The 26994-nt window shown below is 57.7% G+C and overlaps 1 protein-coding gene across 4 annotated transcripts; it reads right to left on the reverse strand.

Annotated features, from left to right (window-relative positions):
* Positions 1-239: 239 nt before the first annotated feature.
* On the reverse strand, positions 240-24976 carry OLFM1 (olfactomedin 1). Of its 4 annotated transcripts, none has more exons than XM_065878532.1 (6): positions 24827-24976; positions 22789-22938; positions 17858-18013; positions 14874-15093; positions 7278-7384; positions 240-914 (listed from the first exon to the last, which is right to left on the reverse strand). In XM_065878532.1, exons 1-6 carry the CDS (start codon positions 24974-24976, stop codon positions 240-242), a joined length of 1458 nt encoding a protein of 485 aa, XP_065734604.1. The 4 variants fall into 4 exon arrangements, with proteins under 4 accessions (XP_065734604.1, XP_065734605.1, XP_065734603.1 ...); XM_065878533.1 differs by having other exon boundaries at positions 22789-22917; positions 24815-24976; XM_065878531.1 differs by having other exon boundaries at positions 24812-24976.
* Between the last annotated feature and the right edge of the window lie 2018 nt (positions 24977-26994).

Genomic DNA, 26994 nt, shown 5'->3' on the forward strand with positions numbered 1-26994 from the left:
GAGCCCTGGGCTGCAGTTCCAGCCGTGTATACGGGGGCTTCTTCCCACACTGGCCGCCCTCCGGCTGGAGGTGGAGAAACATGGGGGGCAACGCCACCCCGTGATGCCGGAGTCCACGCTGCTGCTGATTTTTCCAAATTAGCCTTGTTCGTCTCACAGATATTCATCTGGCAGCTGTTCCACAGGAATTTCCAGGTGGGTGGAGGACGCGGACCCTCGGCTTCCAGGCCGAGGGGACTCTACAGCTCGTCAGACCGGATGACGTGGAAGAGGGTGACGTTGTAGAGGATCTGGTGGCCGTTGTTCCAGGCGTACAGGGCGCGGTCCTTGGGGTTGTAATCCAGCATGGAGATGTGTGAGTACTTGTTCTGGAAGGGGATGTCGATGTACTCGTAGGTAGAGGCGTTGGTTTGGTAGGCGTAGTGGACCTTGGTGCCCCCCGAGTAGCCGTTGGTGACGTAGAGGGTCCCGCAGATGATGAAGGCCTCGCCGGCGCTGCGCTTGGGGTAGCTGGTGTTCCAGGTCTGCAGCACCTGCAGGGACACGGGGTCCAGCTTGCTGACGACGATGTTGCCGGCGTTCTGGTTGGTGGCGTAGACAGCCCACAGCCCGTTCTCGTCCACCATGAGGTCGATGTCCGAGTGGCCGCCCCACGCGTAGTGGTACATGTTGTTATAGCCGGCATAGTCCAGGCTGCGCGTCTTGAGGATCGTCTCTGTCTTTAGGTCGAACCTGATGACGATGTGACTCTGGAACTTGTTGAAGTAGATGGAGCCGTTGTAGACCACCTGCCCCGTGCCGGACCAGGGGTGCGGGAGGCGGTGGGACGTGAAATTGTCCGTGGTCATGAAGGCCAGCATCGATCTGTACTCGCGGACAAAGCGGTTGTTGTGGTAGCCGTCCATGTACCAGACCTGCGGACACAGCGGACCTGTCAGTGGGGCTGAAGCGGGGGGGACCCCTCCCGGGTAGGCATCCCCTCCTGGACTTGGCATTTAGTGATTTGGCACCCAGAGAAGGAGCTGGAAGGACTGGGAGAGAACAGACTAAACAGGGTCATGTCCTTCCTCCAAACCTACGGGGTGCCTTTCACGAGGGGCCAGGGCTGTCTCCCCACCAGGGGAGGAAGCGTCCAGCCTGGAAAAAGGACACCACGCACAGGGGGGTGGGGACCGACGGCCTGGGACCCCGCAGGCGTGCCGTGGGCGTGGCTGGCAGCTACCCTCTGCCGTTCTCGCAAGCGGTGGGGCTGCCCCCAGGCTCTGGGTCATCTGGGAAGGCTGGCCCTCCAGCAGCAGGTGGCACCGCCCTCCAGCAGGACGCTGTGGCAGAGGGCACAGCCGCCTGGGCCCGCAGGAGGACAAGTGCCCACAACACCGGGCAGTCTGCAGGGATGGCCGTTATCAAGGTCGCCAGGAAGGGCGATGCCCGATATCCCAGGGGGCGCGTGCGTCAGGCCTCTCCTTTCGTCCAGGCCCTCACAGCAGGCCGGACTGAACCACCAGTCCGGCGGGGGGACGTCATTAATTTGGCACTTGGGATGCTCCGAGCGTAATCACTCTGTCACGCCCAGTCCTGGGAAAGTGCCTCTCCCCGAGGAATCCGGGCTTCCAGAAGGCTCTGATTGCTCAAATCAACCAAGATAACAAACCCAGCAGAGGCCCAAGTTTGGGGTCACAAGAAGAAGAGCTTTCCAATGACTGCTTAAATGCCAGTTGACTCGAAAGCTGTCTAGACTTTGCACAAAACGCTTTAGTCATTTTCAACCAACATGGGAGCAAATTAGAAAGCAATGCAGTTAGTCAGAGGAAAATCTGCCGGGCTAATGCCGTTCCCAGTGCATCTGTCTGGCGAGAAGGCAGCTGCTTGATCCATCGAGGGCTCTGCCGGCTGCAGGAGGGATTAAGGACGTGGGAGTTTTCAGACACGGTATTGCGCGTGCGTTAAAAATTAAAAAAAAAAAAAAACCCAAACCTGTAACCTTGTTCCATTCAGACGCGTAGAGGCAGATGTGCTTTTTGTTTTTAACAACATGTTTTTTAAAGACTGGGTCTCATCTGAGGCTTTTCATCATCCTTAGCCTCCGTCCGAGCAGCCCTCGGCGATGCGGGCCACGCATTAGAACGGGGCAAGGGCAGGGCTGGGCGGAAGGTGTCAGAGGTCTGCAGGGTGATGTGCAGACGCCCTGACATCTCGCCTCCTCTTGGCTACCTCCCAGACAGGGAGCTCACTGCTCCTCTCAAGACTTAGCTCAAGTGACAGCCCTGCTCTGCACCCTCTCCTGACCGCCCCCATCTCGGCTCGCTCTGCCTCCGCCACGAGTGGGTCTTTGATGGTGGGGACCCGGGTGGGTTGATGCATCCCTGGACCCCCAGGGATCAACACCTCCTTCCTGTGGGCAGAGCTGCATGAAGGCAGCATCCAATTTCTAAGGATTTTAAAACCGCCTTTTCCTCCGATAAACTGGCAAATTGGCCACAGTGGGCAACACTTGGAAAAGGCAATTTAGGGCGGGAGAGAAAATCAGCACAGGTGCTAAATGTGTAAGGGTTTAGGCCACCAGTGAGCCCCTCTGTGCAAAAGAGGAGTGCATCATGGGACCCCCAGGGCCTGCGATGAGGGCCCACCTCTGGCAGTGCCTCCCACCCCCACGAGTTCACTCTGATCTCACCTCAAATGCCTTGTCCTGCCCCGCCTGCTGCACGTTCCAAGGCTCAGATGGAATCCCGTCCCCTCCAGGATGCCGCCCAGAACCGCTGCATCTGAACCGCGGAGGCCTGGGACTGGGGTCCTCAACCTGGCTGGGTCTCCTGGGAGCTTTCACACCCCAGAACAATGGCACAGACCTTGGGGGTAGAGCCGGGCATCGGCTGGTTAAAGCTTCCAGGGGATTCTAACGTTCGGCAGGGTCCCCGAGACCACCTGTTCCAAGTCCTCAATTCAGAGAGGCCCAGGGGTGAGGGTCTCGCCCAGGGCCACACGGTCTGTTCACCAGAAAGCAGACTGCATCTCGCACAGGACACACCCACTGCCTGTCTTCACTGGGCCACTTCCTCCCAGACTCCCGAGGCCGTCCTCTGAAATGCCCAACTGACCCCATAAAGCAGGTTCTGTTCACGGGCACAGACAGAAGGGGACGGCGACCTTCCACTCGCTCACTCCTGGGCTTGACCACAATGCCCGCTTCACCCACCAGCGCCCGGTAGGATGCCTCAGGTGGCCCAGGTGGCCACGCACCTCCTGTTCTCCAAGCGATGGGAACTCGTTCCCTGCCCTCCGGGCGCTGGTGACCTCAGGGCCACGCTCCATGCGGGCTGCAGCTCCCTGTGGCCGTTGTCCTGCGGGAAGGACCGTGGGGCCCCAGGCTGAGGAAGGGGGAGAGCTGAGAACACACCGGGGAACAGAAGCCAGGGAAGCCCAAGGGAGAAAGGGGCCCTTGGGGCATCAGGGCGCAGAGCCCCCGCTGTGGGTGCTTCTGTCAGCAGAAGGAAGGCCCCCCGGGCGAGTTGCGAGAAGAGTCCCCTCGGCAGGTCTGAGGCCAGTGCGCAAGCTCCCCCATCCACGAGGGTCCCTTTGCCAGAAGAGATAAGATAAAGCCACCTCCGGACTCTTTCTTTGTAAATGCCACGCCTTGAGTGGATGTGGCCTGCCAGCTCACTGGAATCAAAACGCCCAACGCCAGCTCCCCTGTAAGAAAACCTGGGTATTCCCACATCCTGACTGCATTTTGGTTCCACACGGTGGAGTTTACGGAGAACGTGGGGTTTTCCTAATTGTCCCTATTGTTTCCATGTGCTTTTTAGTGAAGAAGGCCATCTCGGGGCAGGGCAGGGCAGGGCAGGTCGAGTCTGGCCCCATCTTACGTGATGCAGGGATGTACCCGGGAGGGGCGGAGCGGGGGAGGGAAGCCCCGCCCAAAGGGCCCGGCTTAGTAACGTGACCACGTCCTCTCCTCCCTTTGGCCAGGCAGGCATCTGTCACATGTCCTCCTGGCAGGGCCTGACCTCAAGGAGCCGGCACGGGTGGGAAAGATGCTCTAAAGGGAGCCCTTAGCTGAACAGGTGGGAGGCTTCACTGAGGAGTGAGGCTTGAAAGGGGGGCGAGGTCAGCAGCCCCAAGACCGTCCCCGACCACACGAAACAGTGTGACCATGCAGTTCGGATAATACGACCTTCAGGACGACGGATTCTGTAGGAATAAAATACCTGGATGGCTGTGACACTGTTTAGATGACAGGGAAGGACCTTTAAACACTAAACTCACTGCTGTTTGGGAAATGAGAGGTGTTCTAGTGATGAGACAACCCCTCCGAACATGAACTTCCTGGGGGCCAGAGGCTGGCTGGTCCCCTTACCACTGTCTGATGTGAGTGGGCCTGGGACTTCTACGGTGGAAGCACGGCTGTTAAGAGGGACGGTGGATGCCGGACCTTAGAAGGGTCCACAGTCAGAGGTACGCGCCTCAGCGTCTTGTTCTCCCGGGGGAGGGACACAGCCTGGGGTGACGAGAGCATGGCTTCTGGAACTCTGGTGCCATCAGAAGCTTCTGGACAGGGTGGAGGACCACCGGAGTCCAGCACAGTGCCTACACACAGGTGGTGCTTAATGAACGAGCTAACCTGGTCCTAACAGCTCAGCACAAAGGCAGGGGGACCCGAAAGCCCCTTTGAGGGCTCCCGGACAGGGGTCCCAAGGCAATTCCCCGCCCTGGCTGTTGGCCACACCCCTCTTTCCTCGCCCTCTGTGGCCTCCTGCACTGAAGCTGACACTGATTTTTTTTTTGGGGGGGGAGCGAGTTATTGGTCTCCTGTGTGTGATCAAAACTGGACGGAGAATGGAAAAGATCGAAACAAAAGAAACCAGCTCCCTTCTAGATCAATGGCAGGACCTGGGGACGTGTCACTCAGCAGGCTGTGAGCCGGTGGCTGTGCTGATCTCACGGCTTGGGGCAGGACTGCCGACTGCCCATAGCTTTGGAGCAGGCCCCCAGGGTCCCCTGCCAGCGAGCTGGTCCCCTCCCTCCCTCCCCACGCAGTCAGCTCCACAAAGGCCCCCCTTCCGCCTTCCTGCTTGCATTCTGTCCATCACCAGGGCCCCCTTTCCTGGACGGTGATCAGCTCATCAAGCAGAAAAGAGATGTCTAATTCCCAAAAGCATCCATCACCACCTCAACGGCAGATGAACCTACACCCTCACGGTACGGGGGATTCCAGGAGCCCTGATACGTGATCTCTGAGAAAAGAAAATTTGACGAGCGCTCACTACAACCAAGGAAACTGACATCAACGTGGGGACCCAGAGGCACATCTGCGGTGACAGATGGGGCGAAATCCTCTAGACCGGGGTTCCTCCTCTGTAGCACCAAGGTCATTGGTTCCAGCTCACGGATCCCAAGAGGCCTGCTGGGTCAGTGGGGTGTGTGTGGTGGGGCAGGCAGAGGGCAGGCGGGAGGTGGGGAGAAGGCAACGGAGAGGAGGGTGACTCGGGAGACTCAACCTGGAGTATCGCGGTAAATAAATGGTTAATAAACCCAGCGGCCAGCCTTTCCTGAGACCTTGGGCAAGTCACGTGACCCTCCTGGCCCTGCGTTTTCTCATCGACACAGCAGAGACAACTATGATCTCCGGCTGGAGGGCAGCCGTGGGACCAAACCAGGACAGGCACAGGTGCTCTCAGCTGAGGGCTGGGCACACGTGTCGCTGCGTCCTAGAAACCAAGACTTCCTCTTGTATTTCAGTATAAACGTCACGCGCTCAGGGCTTCATGCCATCACCGTCTTGTTTTCGCGTCTGCATCACTGTCATTATGACTGACGCCCGCAGTAAGAGTCCATTCCTAACCAAACTCGGAACCAAAGTGCTGTTTTCCAGGGGGACGCAGATGGAACCAAAGAGCAGTCAGGGTAACAACTGGCCAATCAAATGGTTCACTGGTAATTAACTGGTAATTAACTGGCCAGTTAAATTCTTAGAAAACTTCCAAGGACCAGCCGGCCGTCACCATTCAGAAAATAAAACACAAACAAACTTCACCCCCAAAATACCGGACCCGGTCATTTCCCGGGTTTGCAGCCTGTAGCCGGCCCCCTCCTTCCAGAACTCTCTGCCTGCAGACCCGGGGATGAGGTCTGGGAAGAGGCTGCTGGCCTGCCGGGGGGTGGGGGGGGTGGGTAAGGAAGGGGAGAGACGGGGGTTCCTCCCACTGGAGGTTGTGGTATAAAAAGACAGACGCCCAGATCGCTGGAAAGCCCGTCATGGCCCCCCCAGGCGTCTTCCCCAGAAGGAGAACGTGCCGCTTCCTGATCTAAACAGAAGCGAGCACACTGTCTAAAGGGTGGGAATGGGGCTGGGGGAGGAGCAGACATCAGAAGTCTCAAGATCCCTCCCCACTGAAAATCCTCCAGACAAGGCTGAGAGGGTCTCAAATTCCTAAGCTCCTTTCTCAATCTGCCCAGAGGAAGAGTTGAAGTTTTTTTTTAAGTGTTTATTTTCTAAACGTCCTGCAGGCAAGGGGCTGGGTAAGAGAGGCCCTGGACTGTTGTGATGGTTCTCTCCGGGTGCCAGCGGTCAGGCTGGTGGACCACCAAGGGACAGGGATGCCCACACTTCCTTTCCTCCAACCGAGAGCCAGAACCCTGGGCGTTCGGAACCTCCCTTCGCTGAAACGCTCCCGAAGGACGCTGTGGTGATGGACGGATGTTACCCGGGCCCAGTGGGCCAGGAGCCATCCTCCCAGCCAGCCAGCCCTCTGCTCCCCACGCCCCGAAGGGACTCCGACGACAGAACGCAACGCAGCCCCCACCCCATCCCGATCAAGACAGACGTGCCGCTCGGGTCGTCTCTCTCTCCTTTTATGAGGTCTTTACCCGGGGGGGAGAGTCTAGAAAAAAAAGAACATGGCTTTTCTCCTAAATCAAAAAAGAACATGAGTTTCCATCAGCCATGAAAGGAATGGCAAATGAAACGCAAATGAGAAGTCATTAAAACAAGAAGGCCTGACCATGCTGTCCCTGCGGAGCGGGGACACTGCTGTGAGCATGGGAAGAGTTCAGCCCGGAGGCGGCCCCTCGGCTCCCAGGGGCAGAGCCACACGCGGGGAGGGGGTCGCAGGCGTCCTCGGACCCACCCCGCGGTCTGTGACTCTGCCTTAGTACAGGGACCTCGGCAAGGGACCTGGGCCTCTCCCCAAAGTCCCTGGAACCCCACCCCGGGGGCACCAAGTTTCCCTCGTCCACAGCCCCCCTGCCCCAGACCCAGATCCAATGAAGGAAGCACTTACCCTGTTATCACCTTCTGGGGCCAGAGGGTCCGTCATCCAGGACCCAAACCTCGAGCCGGAGGTCTTGATGGTCACGGGGTCACTTATGCCCGTCAGCTTGCCACACGCTGCAAGAGAGGACACGACGTGGGGGAGTGAGTGCCTGGGCCCAGCCCCAAAGGCGAGAGGCCACCACCCCCTCCCCCAAGCAGGGAGCAACGGAGGCCAGGGCGGGTGGGGAGAGGGAGGTGCAGCCCCCTGGGCCTAGGGCCGGGGGTGCCAGGGCCGCACCGCCCGACGGGGCGGCCAGCCTCGCCCAGACGCAGTTTTCTCCTCTGGGAAGCAGGGGTGGCAGCCGCTGGACCTCCTAAGGAGAAAGTGCATCTGCGGTCCAGCGCAGGAGGAAGGGCGCTCCTTCCCCCTGGAGGGCCTGTGAGCTTCCCTGCAGGGTGACAGCGGGCTCCCTACTGCCTGGAGGAGGTGCCCAGGGGCCGGAGGGCTGGGATTTGAAGTCACTGACGGAGCAGAGAGCACGGGGGTGACGGCGCCCTCCCGTCACACAGATGGAGGCGGGAGACGGGCTGGGATACGCTCGGGGCCACACCGACACTCGGGCATTCCCGACAGCCCAGCGCCCTTCCCACTGCCCCTGATAGCCCCGGGCAGCCACCATGCCCAGCAGAAATCCCCCTCCTGCCACCTGGATGCCACCCTGTGTGCGTAGCCCTGAAGCCTTCCGGAATAAGTAAACTCAGACAGCCTCAGAAGGGCAAAAGGTTCCTGAGCCTCAGAAGCCGACTGGCCCCTCAACGTAGGCAGTGGGTCCTGCCCTGCCGGGACGTGTGCCTACTGGGACACCCTCCCTTTCTTCCAGGCCAGGCCTGCGTGTAACTACCCAGCTCTGCTAAACTCCCACTGTATTAGCCGATGTAGAGGTCAGTCTGCAAAGTTTAGAGGAGACCTGCGCGTTTTCAGAGGATTGCCAGTGACTTAACCCAGGCACCGTGGTTTAGCCGGGGATCATCCCGCCAAGTGAGGTAGCCCAGCCTCGGGGAGGGGCCCATGGCCACCTCTGCACTGTCTGGGGTGCCTCCCACTCTCTCGCCAAACTTAAAGTGGGGCAAGTAGATCCATCAGCATCACTGAACAAGACTGGAGAAGTGGACTCCCTGGACCCCCAGCCCAGTGCCTGGGGCCTCTGTCTCTTTGTGTTGTCAGGAGAGCTTGTATCTGGGCAACGCGGAGGCTTTGGACCGGGATTAAGAGCTGACTGCAAAGCAGAAGAAAGGCGGCTTTACAGCCAAATTCCCATCAAGTCACGCTGCCCCGCTCCTAAGACCCAGCGGTGCCACTCCCCAGGCTGCTGCCTCTGGCCCAGATTCGAAAAAGGAACTCAACTATTTTTACTCGCCCATCCCTTCCCAGCGTATATTTGCCTGTTCCCCTTTCAGGAGGAATTGCATACTTTTTCCCACTGAAATACTGTCCCCTCAAGGCCGGCCCTGTCCACACCCCCCATCTGAGGGAGGACAGACAGAGGACAAAGGGACTGGACATTACGTGCAGGTTAGCCAACATCTACTGCAACCAGAAGTAAGAAAAAAGTGGGTCCTTGGAAATCTCGCGAGAGCGTGCATGCCCACGAGAGCCCCAGACCAGGTTCTCATCCCACGAGGGTTTTGAGAATTTGGGGTGGGGTTCCCTGAGGGTTCCGTCTGGAGGAGGGAGGGCAGGGGAGAAGCAGGACACTAGGCCGGTCTCCCCCCAGCACCCTCTTTGTTTCTGTGACCCTGGGGGATTCTGGGCTGCCCCCCGGAGACAGCAGACCCTCCGAACTGGGTGGGAAATGCTAACGGGGGCCATCGAACACCAGAGACAGCCCATCTCCCTGCTGCCCAGAGGCCAGCAAAGTGCCCCGTGTGAATGTCCCGTGCAGGGCCTCCCCACCGCTGAGTCAGGGACAGTGGTCCTGTCTGCCGCCCGGAAGGAGAAGTCCCAAGGCACCGTGGCCCCAAGGGTGTCACGGATCGGGGGCCCCGGGTGGGATGCCTGCTGGTGCCCCATCGCGGGCACACTTCCCAGTGAGACGTCCACTCACGCCAACGCCCTGCCCAGCCTTCAGCGGTCACACCCGGCCTGGGACGACCTCCCCCGAAGGAGACAGACATCCATCCTTTACATCACATTCAGAAGGTGACGCTGGCGGGTGAGGCCCGGCTCGGCCACCTGCCCAGCTCTACTCGCCTCCCTACCTTTGCTCAGGCCCACCCCCATCGGGACAGCCAGACCCCCACCCCGCTCCTGCCCTCCTGTCTTCTGTGGCTGGACCCACACCGACGCCTCTGCAGAGCCCGCTCCCTTCTGGACGGCACCCACCCTGCCTCCCCGACCCAGGCTGGGCCTGCACACCCCCTGGGCGTGGCCCCGGGCGTCCGGGTCTCACGACCCAGGCAGGACGCCCCTCCCCCCCGCAAGGCTCAGCCTGGGGGAGCTGTCCAAAACGAATGAATGAACGAACAAATGACTCACCCCTCAGGAGCTGAGAGGTATAACTATCCACCTCCCAGAAAATCCTCGTCAGCCCACTGCTTTGCCACGTAACCCGCCAGAGGGGACGGGGCGGGGCGGGGGACGGAAGGTGGGCCGCCTCTTCTGAGGGCGGCTTCCTTATCTGCCAGAAGGATACCCACCCCAGAGGCGGTGGTGGGAATTAAAGCAGTTAACCAGTGGGGAGCTTCTAGAAGGATGCCCGTCACGCATAAGTGCCCAGTGAGGCCAGCGGCCATGGATTCACACTGAGACTGTGGCCAAGTCCAGGCTCGGGGCTGCCCCGGATGGTCCCACTGCGTTCGGCCCACACGTGGCTGCAGAGAAGGGGAGACTGTCTGCGGGGATGCTGGGGGGTGGGAGGAGGGCATCTGCACCAGCTCCAGCCCCGCCCCGCCCTGGGCTGAGGTCTCCTCCAGTGCACCCTGGCCCGAGGGGCTGAGCCCACCCTCCCCCAGTCTCTCGGAGGGAGCCTTAAAATCACGGATGAGGCAGCAGAGAAGGGTCCAGCTGGCCCGTGAGGCCTGCTCGGCCAACTCCTGGCTGTGGGCTCGGCTCTCCACTGGGGATGGAGGCTGCCCGCCCTGCTTGAGTCACGGAGTTATTTTTGGTTCTCCATCCAGACTGGCTCTGCCAAGACCTCGGGAACCGTCAGGATCTAAAAAAGCCCCACGGCAGAGCCGCGAGGCAGAGTCTTGGCACGCTCCGTTCACGAAAGTGTCCCTCTCTTGTCACGAGCGCTTGGGCTTCGTGGATGGGGAGGGAAGGGAAGCCGAGCAGGTCCATCTCAGAGGAGGCTGGGCTCCAGGCACTGCACCCTCAGCTGGGAGGGCCCTGAGAGCCCAGGACGGGTCTCAGGAGGGGGGCCGCCTTGCAAAGCTGGGAGCCTGGACAAAGCAGCCTCCGCAGATGAAATCCTCTGGTCTCCGCCATTCCTAGAAGGAGGCCACTTCTGAACAACAGCCCGAGTGACCTCTGACAGGAGCCTAAGCAGGCCCCGGGGCGACGTGCCCGCCAAGGAACCGGGCCAGAGACCAGATTGAGGGGGCTGACTGCTCCACAGCAGGCAGACGGGTCCCGGGACCGCCCCGCCTCCAGGCCCATCTGCCTCGGTCCCAACTTGTATCCCTAAAGACTGGAGAGTTAAGCTGGAAGAGCTGGCAGAGCTGGGAGCTCAGACAGACACACGTCCTTGCAGAAGAGCTAACCGGGGACGGAGCAGCCTCCCTGCAAGCCCAGGCCCAGAGCCCCAAGGGCCACCCTGGACGCCCATCTCCCCTCCACACCTGGGCAGGGACGGGGACGCTGAGAGACCTCTTGCGATCCCTAGCACTTCCCGGAAGGAACCTGGGGGGACACCTGCCTGCCTGCTGGGACCACTGAGGTCACTGCCGTGGGCGGCACCTGGACTCGGGTCCCCTCCCTCCTCGCTGTCCTAGTCGGTCCCCTGCAGACTGAGACACCCTAAACTTCCCTCTCAATCCTGAGTGTAAATCCGCACGGGCTAACTTATCCACCGTCCTTGGGAGCAGCTCACTCACCCAGCTCCATCCCGGCCTCTGGGGAGGAGGTAAGGGCCCCTCTCTCTGTCTCCTCGACCTTCCCTACAGAGGCCTTGAGCACCGGAGAACCAGGACGGTCCAGCTGGGGGAAGCCCTGAAGTCAGCCAGTTCCCCTCATTTTCCAGACAGGACTGAGGCCTGACACTAACGGGCACGTGACATGCCCGGGACACGTGCATGAGGACCAACGACGTCCTGCGTCGGATCTGAAGTCTCTGCCTTTGGCTGGTCTAGCGCTGGGGCACCTGATTCCGCAGGCTGTCCACAGAGAGGCAGTAAAAGCTCGGGGGACGGGGTCGCCGGGCAGCTCTGCCTCTCCCTTGCCTTGCCCGGGAACCAGAGGAACTGCAGGGGAGCCGTGGGGACCCGCCTCCCTTCCGGATGATGCCCGAGAGGTGCTGAGCCCAATGTCCAGTTCCAGAAATCAGACTTTCAGATTCACGTTCTGGCTGGGAACGTGAGGAACACATTAGGAAAAACACACAATGCCACCAAGAGAGGGATTTAAAATGGAAACAGAAAACCAATGGAACCTGCAGTCCTTGTTTTTTTTTTTTTTTCCCTGTGTATGGAATTGTCAGCAACAACGATTTGAAGAGAATAGAGACCTAATTAAGAGCACTTTGGGGAAACTGCAGGGAGACCCTCTTCCCCATCATTACACCAGGAAGGTAACCGAGATGCTGTTCACCAGAGCAAAAGGAACCTACAGTCAGACTTCAGACCCAGGAGACAAGAGGCGGAGGTGGCGGGGGGCCGGGGGTGGGTGGGGGAGGCCGAGGAAGGAGCTGCCGACCTCTGAGACACTGCATCTTCAGAAGTCCTAACCGCCCAGGACAGCATCAGTGCTGGCTTCCCCTGTTCTCTGCTCACCGGCAACCTCCCGGCAAAGAAACAGGCTGCTAAGACGGTAGCTATTTGCAAGGCTAAAATAAAGACTAAAATTGGCAGCTACAGGATATTCGTTGGGTCTTTAAGTTACCGAGCTTGAATGAAAACCTAGGAAGCGGGAGAAGCAACAGCAGCTATATCTACGTATTACCTGTTGTCTGTCTACCTACCTACCTACTGACTTACCTACTTATCTATCTACCTATTATCTGTTGTCTATCCAACTACCTACCTACTGACTTACCTACCTATTATCTGCTGTCTATCTATCTACCTACCTACCTATGTATTATCTGTTTACCTACCTACTAACCTACTTATCTATCATCTAACTACCTACTGACCTACCTACCTACCTATCGGTCTAGCTGTCTATTTACCTAGCAATCACGTCTAGCTATTGGGTACTACGTACCCACCTGCCTACGTGTCCTGTCACCACCTACTCTGTGCTGGGCACGGTGTGCAGCCCGTGACGTGAATGGTGTCTGTGGACTCACACAGTGACCCCAGGGCGCGGGGACTCCTACGCCTTCAACTTACAGACGAAGAGGCGGCTGAAATGCAAAGTGGTCGGTGCCTTGGTTGAGCCACAGGGCCATTGAGTGGCACTTACCACTTTAGGACACTGCCTCCCCCAGATGGGGGTTCTCCGTTCGGTGTTCACCCACATCACCCACCCGAGTGCTGGTGAAAGACGGACCCCCACCCACCCGCCCCAAGACTCAGCAGGTGCATCTACAGGTCAAGGTCTTTGTGAGCGCAGAAGTAACTGCACTCAGTGGTGGAGAACAGGGCTCCGGGGGCCTCTTCATCCTCTCTCCTTATTTCAGCGGCCCAAGGGGAACCATGTGAAAGCCCCAAGATCCCAAGCCCTAAAGTGAATTCACTCAGCTTCTAAAAATAGGGCGAGTACGGGCACGAAGGCTGCTCGTCTGGGAAGGGCAGAATCCTCCCGGAAAGACCCTTAGCTTCTCATCAGTGGTAACTTCGCCCCCTCTGAATTTCCACTTGGCTCCTTCATCCGTTAATCGGAAAATGTGAAGGTTTAATCTTGGTTTCCCACTGGTTTCTACACGGTCTGTCTACCGGGGAATAAAAATGCTACTGTGGAGAAATAAGTAACAAAGAAACCCCCAGGGGCCAAGAGCCCTCAGGGGGAGCGTTGGAGGGTCTGGAGAGAGGTGACGGGAGCTTAGGGTAGAGGGAGCTTTATGGGTAGAAACCCAAAGACAGTGCCCACCAGAAGTATTCATGTAGTCCCATAACCACTGATAAGCCTGGTAACCAGTAGCATTTCAAACATTCCCGCTGACTCCTGAATGCTGAAATGGGAAGAGCTGGTAGAGACCGTCCAGCCCAGACCCCCTCCCCGGGACTGTCCCCGGTCACCCAGTCCCGGACGCACCAGGACGTGGGTGCCATGAAGCACATCTGAAAAAACGCAGCAGATAATCCCTCGTGTGATGCAAGTGCACAGATCACAATGGATTCATCCTAATGGATTCATCCCATCGCTCACTGCCCTCTCCCGGACCGGGGAGCTTTACTAGGGCACCTAGAACGGCATTAAAAATAAACTAGATGTGGGAACCTGTTCAAACAAAAAGGTTGGCTGACTCGACCTCCTTGCCCTTTGAACGTTCTCTCTCTCCCACTTAATAGCAATGGGGATTTTTTTTTTAAAGTATTTGTTCTTTTGGGATGTTTTAAGTTTAAAATAAGGCATTTGTAGTGTGTGTGGGGTGGGGGAGGAAAAGGGAATCAAGTGAAAACATCAGATAAAACCTAAAGGAAACTTTTTCATAAAGCAGAATTACCCTTTATAAAAGCTACCCTAAGTTACTCTAAAAAGTAAACCATATGAAAATGAACAACCTCTGTGTTAGAGAACAGTGGGTGGAAGGGCCAGCCAATCTTTCCTAAGAAAACCTGAAAATGGAATTGGGATTTAAAATGTGCTATTTAAAAGTGGACTCTGACGCTGACACGTTAAGATTTGCTAAAGCAATTAACACGAAAGTTGATAAGGCGAGTGGGTATCAACCACAAATAAGATTCTGAAGGGGCCCAGGGGCCGCTGGCTCCAGTCCCACCCCTTCCAGGCACCAGGAGGGACTCCCTGGCTTGTTGCGAATGGCAAGTCTTCCACTGTGATGTGATGGATTTTTCTGCGTGATTCAGTATCTCAGGGAGCTCCATCAGCCCTCGTTCGCAAGCTGGAGGGAATCTTAAGATGTACGTTTCCCGCTCTATGAAAACCTGTGTCTTAAAAAGTCACCCAACACACACATACACACGTGCGTGCACGCACACACACACACACACACACACGTCCTTCAGATGGTAGGTAACATCTAACATCCTTTTTCCAGATGTGCAGTTCGAGGGGCTCTGTGAGCTGGCCTCTACACAGGATTGGACAAGGCCCTAGGACCGGTGGTGCCTACTTCCCTCGGCTATCTGTCAAGGTAGCCCTACCCAGGAGCCCTAATCCAGCCACGGCTCCCTGACGCCAGGCGGGCGCTGTCCACTTCAGCACCACTCCCTAAGCCTGAGCGAGCTGAGTGGGGAGGTGGGCGGCGCGGTGCCCCGCCCCGCAGGGTTCTGGGCCTACCTAGTTTTTGCATGCACGCACGGAGCCTTTCTTCAAGATTGGACACTCTGCTCTGAAGTTCATCGTAGTCATAGGCGCCAATTTCTTCTTGCAGCTCGTTAAGCACTGACGTCAGATTCTGGACCTCCTCTTTAAACTGCAATACCAATTTGGCATCGGCCTTGTACTCTTCCAACACAGGTATCAAAGGCCTAAGTTCATCCATTTTCGCTTTTATCGCCTGCAAGGTTAAAATAAGCTGGGTTCAGTGCGATGCGTGCAAAAACTTGTAACACCCTGCCTTGGCCTGGCTTCTCCCTAGGTGAGGGAAAAGGCCCACACTCCCGCTTTATTTACGGATTGATTTATTCTGGTCCACAGGAGTTAGAAGAGCATATTAAACAGTCTTTAGAACACCAACATATTTGGGAAAGGTCTTTATTGTCAGTTTAGAATGCAACATCTGAAGGTTACATGCTGTAAGTCACATACACAAAGTTTCTTTTTTTTTTGTTTTTGTTTTTTCAGAAAATGCATTGACAAGGGTTCAAACTATTCATGAAATGCATCTACAGTCGCATGCAAAAGAGATCCTGGTTGTATTCAAGGTTCCTTAGGGGTATGGTGCTAAGTAACGGGAAATAATAGTAAAAATGCAGGGTGCAAAAAAGCTCTCTGGCCCTCTGTCATGGTTACATGGGAGTGGACTGCTTCTTCAGTCACTGCAGCATTGAAAAAACTCTTTTAAGTTAGCCCTGCAAGCAAGAAAATGAAAACTGTTGAAGAACTAGCTTACTAGCCTGCCTTAAACAGATAGCCATTAACAGACAAATATCTTCACGGTCACTTCAAAAGAAAAATCACACTTCAAGGCTAGAGTCAGTCCAGACAAACTGCTTTAACAGCTATGTAGATGCCCTCACAGCAATTTCTGCCGAAAGTGTTTACGGCAATTAAAGTGTGGTCAAAGGCAAGGGCTACTTTTCTTCCCTCAGAGCCATAGTGCCCCAGATTTGGGAAGTGGGACAGAGTGCTTGCAAAGAGGATCTAGCCCACAGATGCTGAAGACACCCTTAGAGGAATGTGAGGCTACCCCAGAGAAGGGAGTGCTGGCCTTACGAGGAGAGACACAAGCTCTCTGGGGTTGGGCAGGTCAAAATCTCTTGCCGAGATAATTCTTGATGACATGTCTGAAGCAAGGACATGTCCACCTGCCATAGGCTCATTTCTCCTCAACAGATCAACCTGCTATTATTTTATTTATAATATAGGTTTATACCTTCATTAGCTTGCCATCTCATCTATATAACGTATTGCTTTTAAAAGCGAACTATGCATGCCGGGAGCATACATCAAAGGAAAACATTAGCATAGAAAGGGCAGTCCAGAGGGGCTGTGTGATTTGACCCATTCATTTACATCTGAGCTAGGTTTCTGATTAACATGCATGTATACCTCAATTAAGGGGCATATAATTTGTCAATTTAACCATGCGGAAGCTGAGTAAACTCTAGGTGTATATATACATATTTGTACATCTGTATATATAAATTTAGGTCAAACCAACTGCGGCTTTAATGTCCAGAGTTACGTGGAGAACAGGAACACATACTGGGAAGTGAGAAAGATGTTGGCATCTCTCTTCCTTCCCTGCAAATCTACCGTGAGCCTTGTCACAGCTAAATTAGGTCAGATGTGAAGAACTGCCCTGAGTGACCCCTGCTCAGAAATGGCTGTAATCAATCAATCAATTAGGAAATGGCTGTAATCAATCAATCAATTAGGAAATGGCTGTAATCAATCAATTAGGAAATGGCTGCAATCAATCAATTAAGAAATGGCTGTAATCAATCAATCAATTAGGAAATGGCTGTAATCAATCAATCAATTAGGAAATGGCTGTAATCAATCAATCAATTAAGAAATGGCTGTAATCAATCAATCAATTAGGAAATGGCTATAATCAATCAATTAGGAAATGGCTGTAATCAATTCAGCTGATCCTTGGCTAATGTGGGTCACCTGCAGCACCTGTTGAGTCGGGAAGGACCAATCACGTGCCTTCCTGGCTAATCTGCAGCTTGGCTGGAGAAGCTGGGACCTGGGGCCCTGGCCTCAGAAGCTAATAGGTGTGAAAACCGCACCTCAACTCTGACCCTTTCAAGGTGAGTTTTGCCAAACCAGGGTGAGGGCAGGTGGCCTGTTTCCAAGGAGTGCTGCCCTTTGCAAGGAAAAGAGCATCCTTGCTGGGTTCCTTCCTGGCCTCAAATTGCTATTCTGGAGGGAGAGTGGGAGCATGAAGGGGAATCATGCAGTCTCAGAGGAGGGGGAGGGGGAGAGGGAGGGGAGGGAGGAGAGGGGAGGGGAGGGAGAGGGGGAGGGGGAGGGGAAGGGGAGGGGAGGGGAGGGGAGGAGGGAGGGAGGAGGGGAGGGGCAGGGGAGGGGAGGGGGAGGGGAGGGGAGGGGAGGGGAGGGGAGGAGGGGAGAGAGGGAGGAGGGGAGGGAGGGAGGAGGGGAGGGGGAGGGGAGGGGAGGGAGAGGAGGAGGGCAGGGAGGAGGGGGAGGGGAGGGAGAGGTGGAGGGAAGGGGAGGGAGGGGGAAAGGGAGGGGAGGGGATGGGAGGGGAGGGGATGGGAGGGGAGGAGGAGGGGAGGGAGGAGGAGGGGAGGGGGAGGGGAGGGGAGGGAGAGGAGGAGGGCAGGGAGGAGGGGGAGGGGAGGGAGAGGTGGAGGGAAGGGGAGGGAGGGGGGAAAGGGAGGGGAGGGGATGGGAGGGGAGGGGATGGGAGGGGAGGAGGAGGGGAGGGAGGAGGAGGGGAGGGAGAGGGGGAGGGGAGGGGGAGGGGGAGGGGAGGGGGAGGGAGGGGAGGGGAGGGAGGGAGGAGGGGAGAGGGAGGGAGGAGGGGAGAGGGAGAGGGAGGGGAGGGGGAGGGAGGGAGGAGGGGGAGGGGAGGGAGAGGAAGAGGACGGGGAGGGGGAGGAGGAGAGGAGGCGCAGCACACATACCTTGAACTGCCTGGCCAGGTGTTGCTTATGACTCTCCTCCACCTGTTTGAACTTGGACTCCAGTCCTTTCATTTGGCTCTCCATCTTCTCCACGTACTGCAAGTCCCTCTGAGTCCGCCTGTCCAGGACCTCTATGGATTGAGACATGTTTTGCACCTGTCAAAAAGGCAACAGATTCAAGGACGGAGCTGAGGCAGGTGCCTGCAGACCTCATTTGCCTCCTAACGAACGACAGTGACCTTTTCCACATGGCCAGCCCACTGGGAGCCAGAAGCGGCTCGTGCGTGACTTACTAGTTAATCACCAGCAGCAGGGATTGTTATGACCAAGAACCCCCCAAACAGAGCAAATTGGTTCAGTCAACATTTCTTCTGCCATCTTCCAGGACGTGTTCTTACAACCAGGGGTGCAGGGACCTCTGGTTCCCTGTTGGTCATAGCTCCAGGCATATGGCTTTGGGTGATTTTTTTCTTCTTTTTTTGGGGTGCGTGGGCAGGGGATTGTTTCTAGTCTCTTTATTCTGCAGGATGAAATCAGTCAGGCAGGCATAAACACCAACAAAGATGAACAGCATAGCTGGGCTTCCCTATCTCCAGGCACAGACCTCTTTCCCCCTAAATCTCACTGGGTGTCTCGCTGAGAGGGCTGATTGCATAAGCGCAGTGCTCGGGAAGCAGGTGACTGGGCTCCCAGATTCTGCATCTTGCACGTCATCCGTCACATCCCACAGTATCATAGGTAGATGACTGTTCTGAAAGCATGTACATTCAGAACAGAGATTCAGGAATCAATCACCCAGCAAATGAAGACTCTCTGTTCTACACCTTTACAGGCAGATCTGAATTGAGTCTAGCCTCAAGATGAAACTTTAATATTCAACAGGGTTCCAGAGAGCTTCAAAGAAAAACAGTTTTAGTGCAGCCACCTGCCAGTGCATTTTATTTTCAGGAAACTGGCTTGCGCTTCTGTGCCAATGCATTTGGGGTAGCAGGGAGGTGGAAAAGGCTCAGGGTGGCCAAAGTGCTGTTTGGGTCATTTTCTCAGAATCGAATCCAATTACCAGTGGGAAGATACCTCCATAACCGCAAATCTTCATTTCTGTTTTCTTTTTTGCTGAATTTGCAAATACCCTCCCTTTTTTGGAACTAAATCATTTGGGGATGAGGCTTAGCTTTGCCTGGTCAGTAAAAGAAGAGATGATAGTGTGGTTTGCACTTCTTAAGGTATGTCCTTCACCCCCCGCAAATAAAATAAATGAGAAAGAGAAACCCAAAGGAGGAAAAACGGATACCACTCAGCTCAGCGCTTAAAAATGCCTGGGATTCTATGGCTCGTTATTTGAAAGTAATGCACACGTATTCAGTTTAAAAATTCAGGTTTGTAAAATACAGTGTGTGGGTGACTCCGACTCGCCCTGATCCTTTCTGTTTCGATGTTTTAGGGGAAACTGAAATATACTTGCTCTGTTACCTCAGGTCTTCCTGTCCCCCTCAACAGTTTGTTCTGTCACTTTGAATAACTGAGGACTTCTTTTGAGAAAAGCTGTATTTCCCTTTATCCTTCCAGGCCCAGCCCAAATGCCACCTCCTCCAGGGAGGCTTCCCTGATGAGCCAAGCCAGAAGTGGCTGCACACCACTTGGAAACACCATCACCTTGTTGGCACCATGCCTGCATGGCAGTGACCCACACCCCTGTCTCAACTGCCTTGCTGGACAACGGGGGGAAGCGGACAGGCCTCATTGCAAGCGCAAGGCCCAGCACCTAATGCACAGCCGTAGGGCGGGAGGAAGGAACAAAAATGACAGCTCCAGTCAAGACCCCTCCTCCTCCTCCTCCTCCTAGGGGGATTCTTGATGGACAGCAAAACCCACAAGGCTGCCGCTAAAACCTGCCGAGCAGACGCTGCGGGACCCTCGCGGGCTTCAGCCTGGTTCTTCTGCTGGGGCCACACACAGCCCTCTGGGCTATTCAGCTGCCAAAGAAGGATGCTTTTAACCATTTAAAAGTTTTTAAATTAAATTTAGAAAACATATTTTCAAGATGCTAAGTCACTCAGTCGCTTTAATACATCCCTCCTATAGTCCTTCCCAGGCTGGATGAGCACCTCCCTCTCCGGCTGACCAGAAAGCAGGTAATCAAGCCCCAGGCGGCCATCACACTCCTGCATCTTCTCTGAGCTCCCGGTCTAGAGGCCCCGCCTCTGGGCGCGTCCATTCTCTTACCTGTAGGATGTGTCCCCGAGAAGCCAACTGAGTTCAAGGTCACACAGCTACCAAAGGCACAATCCTCCACCCCGCCCAAGGTGGCTGCAGGTGCCGAGGGGGGAGGGGCGGCAGCAACTTGCCCACGCAGCAGACACAGCTGGCCTGGAGGCGACCACTGATCGCTAATACTTATGGGACGTTTTCTATGTTCCAGGCACTGCTGAGCCCACTGCGTTATGGATCTCATCCGATCTTTACAAAACTCTGGGAGGTGGGCGCCATTTCAAGTCTCATTTGACACAGAAGGAGACCAAAGGCTCAGAGAAGTTAAGTGCCTTGGCTACTGTCACACAGCAGACAGCCACCATGCAAAGCCCGGACCGACTCCAGAGCCCACACTTTGAAGCTCTGGGCCATAAGCTTCTTCAAAGAGAACAGAGCCTGAGGCCCCTGCCCGCCCTTTGCCATGGGTCCTCAGCCCTAACGCGGGGTGAGGGCCTGGCTTTCACGAGACACTGGTGCTAGGTTCCTCTCAAGACCGCAGGCCAGTTCAAAGCAGCACCTCTGGGCTTGGGACTGAAGGCTCCACCTTTGGAAGCTCCTCAGGTGGGTTTGAACAGGAGGCCAGGCTGGAGACACAGGCACGGCTGGAGACACAGGCACAGCTGGGACCACAGGCCCACGGACAGAACAGATGCTCAGATGGTGCCCACCGAGAAGGAAAGGGGAGAAGGAGGCTGGGGAAGGAGTGAGGGACGCACAGCCCTGCCCTTCTCACACAGCAGCCAGGCCCTCTATACAACAAACGGCTTCTGCCCCGAGAAGTGGCGGCAACACAGTGCCCACGAGGGTGTAAAAGCGGGCTTTAAATGTTTAAGCAGTAACGCTGTGGTGTACACAGGCAGGAAGGAGGCCTCCAAGGCCTGTGTTCCCAGGGGCTCACAGACTTTCTGGAACTGACCACGGCCTCCCAAGGGCTTGAGGGGCCACCCCCCAGCCGCCCGAGGCCCCTCCGAGCTCCACCTCCCTCCTCTGCAATAATGAATAATTAAAGGCCCAATTAGGCTTCGGTCTAGTCTGGTGTCAATGAATGTTTGTGGAATCTGTTACATACATTTTTCTTTAATTCTTTTCAAGTGATTTACTGGGGTGACCAAAGACGGCAGCACAAAAACACAGGTCCTCAGAGGGGAGCCAGGCGGCAGCTGCCCCAAGCCCTCCTCCCGCCCGGGCCCCGTCCATACAGCAGGGCCGCGACAGCCTCAGGGACGCCCCTCCCTCCCCACTGACTTCAAGAAAGGGCCCTGCTTTGCCAGAACCCGTGTGAGGGTCTGTGCAGGAGCCGGGCTTGAACCGAACTAGACAGACTCCGCCGGCTGCCGGGCCTCCCTCCGGGGTGGTGGCTCTCCTCCCGGCACAGGCCCCCCAGCGCTCCTCGGCTGATGGAGAAGTCTCGGCTTTACTGAGGGTGTGTGTGTGTGTGTGTGTGTGTGTGTGTGTGTGTGTGTGTGTGTGTCTGTATGCACATGCAAATTTGTGTGTGGTGTCTATGTGTCTGTGTAAGTGAGCGTTTACGTGTAACATGTGTGGTGTGTAAGGTGTGTGTGTACGTGTGAGGTGTGTGTGGTGACTGCATATGTATATGTGTGTGTGGTCTCTGTATCTGTTCAGTTACATGTGGTGTATGTACATGTGTGGTGTGTGTACGTGTGAGGTGTGTGTGTGGCCTGTATCTGTTCAGTTATATGTGCTATGTGTGTGTCGCGTGTGCGTACGTGAGCATCTGTGTGTGGCGTGGGAGGTGTGACCCCCTCTCCCGCAGGGCGTGAAGGGGCCTGATGTGAAACGCACCCTCCCTGGGGAGGGCGGTGAGTGGAGTACTAGGGCCGCTGTTTCTCCTTCTCCCCTCAGTAGCTCCCAGGACAACCGGCGCTCAGGTTACCTGAGACCCCAGGGTTCCCAGGCGGAATGTTCCAGGCAGCGGGTTGCCAAGATCCATGGGGAGTGCCAGCCTCCGTGGGGGGCAGAGGTCGCGGGCCAGGTGGGAGGCCGGCCCCGGGTTTGAGAGCCAACCCGGCTTCCTGCTCACTGGCTGTTTGCCTTGGGAGAGTCAGCCCACCTGCCTGGACCCAGATTTCCACTTCTTAAAATGGGGTGAAAACCTCGCCACCTTCACCTGGCTCTTGTGAAGGTCAAGTGAAATAACGGATTCAAACCGCAAGTGCTGGGCCCAGGTGGGTCACAAAGGTGACGATTTAATCTGCTTTTGCACCGGGAAGGCAGCCGTGGGCGTGAACGCCTGGCCTGGCTGTCGCCGGGTCCAACCACTCAGCAGCAGGGGGCAAAGATGCCACCCAGCGGCCCTGCTTCCGGGCTCCGAGGGAGCTCTCCCAGGTTCTGCTGGGCAACAGCTCTGAGCCCTCTGGACCGCAGGCTGTGGGCGTGACCCGGAGACGGCGGTGTGGGAGAGGAGCCCCAAATGCTCCCTCGCTAAAGCCATGTGGCTCCCAGTGGAGCTTTTCGCCTCCTTCTGGGCAGCCCTGGGGGAGTCTCCGTTCCTCCCTCCCTCCCTCCCTCCCTCCCTCCATCCATCCGTTTCATTCATTCACCAGTATTCGCAGTGGGCCATGCCAGGGAAGAGTGAGGTCTTGGAGCTGGGACGGACCTTGCTGCTAGCGTGGGCACACAAATGCACACACACGCGCGCACACCCTGTACAGACTCACCTTCTCCAGTAGCTGCCTCAGCTGTTTCGTGCGGGCATCCCGTGAACACATGGTCTGCTGGGGGGCGACCACCGTGCAGATGCACCTGCCCTCACTGTCCTGGGCAGAGCTGTACACCTGCCAGCTCTCCTCAGGGTTGGTGGGCAGCACCTGGAGAGCATGTGGGGCGAGGGAGAGGGAGGGAGAAAGGTGAGACCAGAAAGCAGCGCACCGGGATGACCGTCCATGTCCAGCCCCTGGGAAAGGGCAGAAAGAAGTGGTCCAAAGACATGTGCCGACCGTGGGGAGGTACAAACAGGGAGGAACACAGACGGTCTCCCATCAGGATCCCCAGGGCTGGAAGGGAGTCAAACAGGCATGACTCTTTAAAACATTTTTTTTAATTCAAGGGATTTTAAAATTTAGGGGATGTTTGGAGTTTTGGCATCTGACCCAACTGATAGGCTAGGTGGAGGGGAGAGGGGACCGGAGACTGCATGCTGGTTGAGTCACAACGGCACGTAACTGAGAAATAGGATCTCCTCCCGTAAGGTGAGCATGGGAGGCTGGTGCAGCCTCTCTCTGCTGCTCCCTGGTACTGGAGAAGCAGAACCAGTGGTACTAGCCGGGATCCAGCAGCCTCTTAGCCCAGAGCTGCGATGACCCCGAGCCCCAGCAGTGTTCCTGCTGGCGGTCTGGTGAAGGCTGCCCGCAAAGATGCTGGGCTTCAACTCTGCACAGGCTGCCACCCACTAGCCATTGGGCAGATGTCACCAAGTTGCTGGTGACATGTTGGGCAGGGGTCACACCCAACCTCAAACCTGAGGTGTGCCCAAGGACGGTCACGAAACCAGAGCTGCACATGGCTGCTGACATGGTGACATGGCTGGTGTCACCTTGCAACCCAGCTCAGGTGGTCCCGCCGATGTACACGGGGCAGACAGACACCACTGTCCGAAAACACCCCGGGCACAGACCCTGCAGCCTGCCCGGTGGCCTCAGGTAGTCACCTCCCTGCTATCTTTAGCGTTGGTATGGGGAGAAGTTGGGTGGAGGGAATCCACAGTAGATACATTTCATTCGATTCATTTCCAACCCCAGGAGCTCAGGACCCAGAGGTAGGAACAAAGTCATCAGGAAGAAAATGCCGCCTGCAGTTCTCGAAAGAGCAGGTGAGGTGAACGGATGACCATCTTACAAGGGGTCGCCAGGAGACCTCCTCCCCGAGCACTGCGCCCTTGACAGCCCAGAGGGAGCGCGAGAGGGAGCCGCGTGTCCTTCACCTCTCCTTTCGGCTTAGAGGGAGCGAGCCTGAGGCGCGCCCCTTCCTCCGCCGGCCCCGCCAGCGGCCGTTCCCCGGTGGCTCCGGCTCAGCCTCCGCTCCCGCCACCACCTAAGTCAGTCCAGTCCAGAGGCGGCCCTGGCCGCTCACCCCCTCCCCCAACGCATCGCGCGGAAGGCAAGGGGAGAGCCCCGCAGCTGTGGCTCCCCGGGCCCCGCCCGGCCCCTCTACACCCTCCGCCGGCGGGGACCTTATGGATCTCCGCATGGGGATGGGGAGAGAAAGACGCCTTGGGACTTTGAGGGCAAGAGCTCCGGAGCCCGCCCGCCCGGGGCCCACTCCGGCCGGTCCAGTCCGGCTTTTGCAAAGTGGGGCGGGCTCAGTTCCCAGCCCCGGCTGGACCCAGCCAGACTGGGGTCCACCGCGTCTCCACCCCTTACTTGCTGAGTGACCTTGGACAAGTCCCCAAGACCCCTGCTTCAGTTCCCTAACCTTACCAACAAGGGACTTATTAGTTGAACGAGGACTCCAAGCCTCTGAGTCCCTGGGCAGGCTCCCCGGCCCCGCGAGGGGACCGGGCAGAGGCAGCAAGCGCCACACAGAGGGGACCGCGGTCGGAGGAGTGGCCGAGGCTGGGGTGTGGGGAGCAGGGTGGCCCCCGCGCGTGCCCTTGCCCCTGCGCCCGGCTCCCCCGCGCGGCGCCCTCCCGCCCGGGGCTGGGGACCGGGAGGGAGCGGGCGAGGAGGCCCCGCCAGGGCGGGCGGCGGGCGCACTTACGCCGGTGCTGCGGTCGAGCGTCCCGCCGCTGGCCGCCGAGAGCTTGGTGGTGTTGAGGCCCACCAGCGAGGGCAGCGTCTGGGACATCCAGTTGGTGATCATGGCCATGGTGCTGAGCACAACCCCGATCTTGAGCAGCGGCACCGACATCGCGCCTGGAATGCCTCCTGCGCCCGCGCCGCACCGGCGCCGGCTCCGCGCCCCGGGCAGCCTTCAGGCGGCGGGCTCCGCGGCGGGCAGGGGCGCCCGGCCGTGTCCCCGCGCCCCCTCGGCCCGCCGCCGCCCGCCCGCCGCCGCCGCCGCCCCGCGAGCCCCGGCCATGGCCGCGCCGCCCCGGGCGCCCGGGAGAGTGGCCGCCCCGCCGCTGCCCACCGTCCTCTGCGACCCGCCCGCCGCCGGGAAGAGCCGCCGGCTCGGGCTCTGAGCGCCGCGCGGGCTGCGCGCGGGGGCCGCGGCCGGGAGGCGGGGACACGTCCGGGCGGCGGCCGACGCAATCTGCCCAGGAAATGGGTGGATTTTTCCTCTCCACTCCGGCTCCCCGCCGCCCCCTGGCTGCTGGCAGCGAGGCCTGCAGAGCCCCGTCACCAAGGAGTAGGGAGGGGGTGGCCCGGGAGGAAAGACAGACCACCCCCTCCCAAGTCGTCAAAATCCGCCCGCGCAGACGGCGGCGTCCCTAGCGCATGAGCTGGCCGCTGCCCTTCCACCCTCAAGGTCGCCGGCCAGCGAGCCCCAGGCAACCCCCTGAGACCCACCCCATCCATGCCCAAGGCCTCCGCCCCGCTGCCGGGGACTTGCTTGGCGGTGGCTCCAGGCTTCCTCCAGCCCGGCAGCCCCCTGAAACCCAGCCAGGAGGGCGAACTCTTGGCGGGCTCCGAAAGCAGCCCCTGGTGGGGGGTCTCCAGCCCCAGTGCTGGGGGAGGGCGCTAGGGGAAAGGCCCTGCTGGGAGCCCGGGACAGCCAGGAGCCCTAAGGCCTTTTCTGGCAGCTGTGGCGCTGCCCAGTGTGGGCTCCTGGGTCCAGGTGGGCATGCAGCAGGGGTGCAGAAGCTGGGTGTGGGTTTGGGGCTCAGGCCTCCGCGCAGGGTTGCTAAAGCGGCCCCACCCGTGGTGAGTGTGGTGCAGGTGGAGCCCTGGCCAGGGGCCTGGGGTCTGTGGCTGGGGGGCGGGGGGGGGGGTGTCCTCACTGGCTCTCCGGGTGTGTGTGGGGTCCTGATGCCCAGGGAGAGGGGCAGGGCAGGCTGGCACAAGTCCCCAGCCCTCGGCAGCATGGGTGTCAGGACACATGTAAGTCTCCTTGGAAGCACAGGCCTGACTGGGTCAAACATCTTAATAGTGCTTTAGAATTTGCAGAAGGCTTGTAACGGGAGATGAAAGGCACTTCCTCTAGACCTCCCATTAAGCTTTCCTCTGCTGCGTCCCCCTATGTAGCAGGGATTCGGTTACAGCCAGGATGGTCCTGGCCTGAGCACTGGTGTGAGACCCATGAGCTGAAGGGGCTCCTTTGGTTTGTTATCCTGGTTAATGCACGGATCTGTGGCAGCCTCTGGGTTGGAAGCAGCAACTTTCACCAGTTGGGGAAGGGCGCCATCTCCCAGCCCCAGCGGGTACTGCAGGCTCTGCTCCGCGACTGCGGTGCTCTGAGTCCCGCCAGCTGGGTCTGGGGGTGGGGGCAGCAGTCCCCCACTCTCTGCCTTTCTCCTTCCATGAACGTTTAACACCGATTTAGGGCCGCAAGCTGTGCCGACCCAAATCACTCACACCCGCTTCCCACTGCAGAAGGACATGGACCACTTATTTTGTTGGAACAACTTCAAATCCAATCCAATCTCCAAAACCTCACGCCGTCCATTGCGGAAGCTGCAGGTATATACTTATCACCTACTATGTGCAAGATGTGGGGTGCAGTGTACTGCAGACCCTAGATCAAAACCACGACACGAGGTACAGCCTGCTGTAAACCCCAGGACAGAAGCAACAGCAACGCGATAGATCAGACTCCGGGCATGGTGCGTGAACGAAAACTTCCCTACAACCAACCGAGCCCGTGCATTGCCAAGAGAAGCATCTCGGAGTGGACACTCCGCGTACAGACTCTGGGGCCAGACAGCCTGGGTTTGAGCCCTGGATCTGCCCCTTACTGGTTGTGAGACCCTGGCCCAGGTAATTAGC

Source organism: Phocoena phocoena, chromosome 6 (genome assembly GCF_963924675.1).
Source record: "Phocoena phocoena chromosome 6, mPhoPho1.1, whole genome shotgun sequence".
Lineage (NCBI taxonomy): Eukaryota > Metazoa > Chordata > Mammalia > Artiodactyla > Phocoenidae > Phocoena > Phocoena phocoena.